The 1,487-nt window shown below is 55.1% G+C and overlaps 1 protein-coding gene across 9 annotated transcripts in view; it reads right to left on the reverse strand.

The window, feature by feature from the left end:
• Positions 1-222: 222 nt before the first annotated feature.
• Positions 223-1,487, reverse strand: part of ANKRD24 (ankyrin repeat domain 24) — a 42,829-nt gene continuing 41,564 nt past the window's right edge. For all 9 annotated transcript variants that reach the window (XM_032252233.1, XM_032252230.1, XM_032252227.1 and 6 more), the window contains 2 exons: positions 802-867; positions 223-569 (listed from right to left, as the gene is read on the reverse strand). In XM_032252233.1, coding sequence (XP_032108124.1) covers positions 492-569; positions 802-867 — 144 coding nt within the window. In that variant the 3' untranslated portion in view covers positions 223-491. The remainder of the gene's footprint in view (positions 570-801; positions 868-1,487) is intronic.

Below are 1,487 nucleotides of genomic sequence, written 5' to 3' on the forward strand. Positions count from 1 at the left end.
CGTTAGAGACCAGCCCCCCCAATCCCACGCCTTATCGAGCCTCCCTGGGTAAAACAAATCCAAAACCCAATCAAAAAAAAAAAAAAAAAAAAAAGGATTGAGTTTATCCCGATGGCTGATTTGCTGGGTGGGCCAGAGGGAGGGGGTATGAGTGCTTCCTTTTCTGGGCCACCACCTCCCCTCCCAGCAGCAGCAGCCCAGCAACCACACCACACGCCTTGGTCCTGTGCACAGAATGCCTTTATTCCTGGGCTGGCATCTGGATGTGGAGGACACAGGGACTCACAGATTCTCTGGTGGAAGAGGAGGGGCAGTCACGCCCTGGGTCCAGACTGACCAGTCTGTGCGTGCAGAGACCAAGTGGGGCAATGGAGCCAGCTGGGGACCGTGGGGCAGGGACCCAGGCTGGCCTCCAAGTGCATGGGCCTGGATGGGGCTGGGTGAGGCCCCTGCGTGGGTGTGGTCAGTGTGGCCACTGGGCCCGGCCTTTCTCAGCGGCCCTGAGCCTGCAGTCTCTGCATCTGCAGAATCTGGCTGAGAATCTGCTGCACGTCTTCATCCATCTGGCCCTAGGATGAGAGGAATAGAGGGAGACTCTGAGTGCACCCCCAGTGGCTTCCCCAGGCCCCCCGCCACTCCCATAGACCAAGCCAGCCAGGAGGGAAATGCACAGAGGCAGGCTCCAACATGCCATGAACCTCTCCCCAGGACCAGCCTCCCACTGTACAGAAGGGGAAACTGAGGCTGAGCAACAGTAGCACACCCAAAGCCACCCAGGCACCTGGGAGTTAGCCCACTCACCTGAATGGCGTACAGGAGGTGGCTTCTGTACAAAGCCACCACGCTGGAGTGGTCCCTGGCAGCTTCCTGTGGGTATAAGGGAGGGGCGCTCAGAAAAGGAGGACCACCTCCTTGCTGAGGAAAACACACCAAAAAGCGCCCTTTGTACCCCAAGCCTGTATTTTGATGGCATACACCAGGTGATGGCCGGCTGCTAAAATATGGAAATATGGCTGGGCACGGTAGCACATATTTGTAACCCCAGCACTTTGGGAGGCTGAGGCGGGTGGATCACCTGATGTCAGGAGTTCGAGACCAGCCTGGACCAACGTGGTGAAACCCCGTCTCTACTAAAAATACAGTAATTTCCCAGGCAAGATGGTGCACACCTATAATCCCAGCCACTCGGGAGGCTGAGGCAAGAGAATTGCTTGAACTCAGGAGGCAGAGGTTGTAGTGAGCCAAGATGCTGTCACTGGTGACAGAGTGAGACTGTCTCACAAGAATACACATACACACACACACGGAAATATGGCTCGGCATGGTGGCACATGTTTGTAATCCCAGCATTTTGGGAGTCTGAGGCGGAGAACTGCTTGAAGCCAGGAGTCTGAGGCTGCAGTGAGGGATGATTGCACCACTTCACTCCAGCCTGGGAAAGAGAGCAAGATACTGTATCCAAAAAAAAAAAAAAAAAAAAAAAAAAA

The sequence above is a fragment of the Sapajus apella genome, unplaced genomic scaffold (assembly GCF_009761245.1).
Source record: "Sapajus apella isolate SASKATOON/1434 unplaced genomic scaffold, GSC_monkey_1.0 scaffold77, whole genome shotgun sequence".
Lineage (NCBI taxonomy): Eukaryota > Metazoa > Chordata > Mammalia > Primates > Cebidae > Sapajus > Sapajus apella.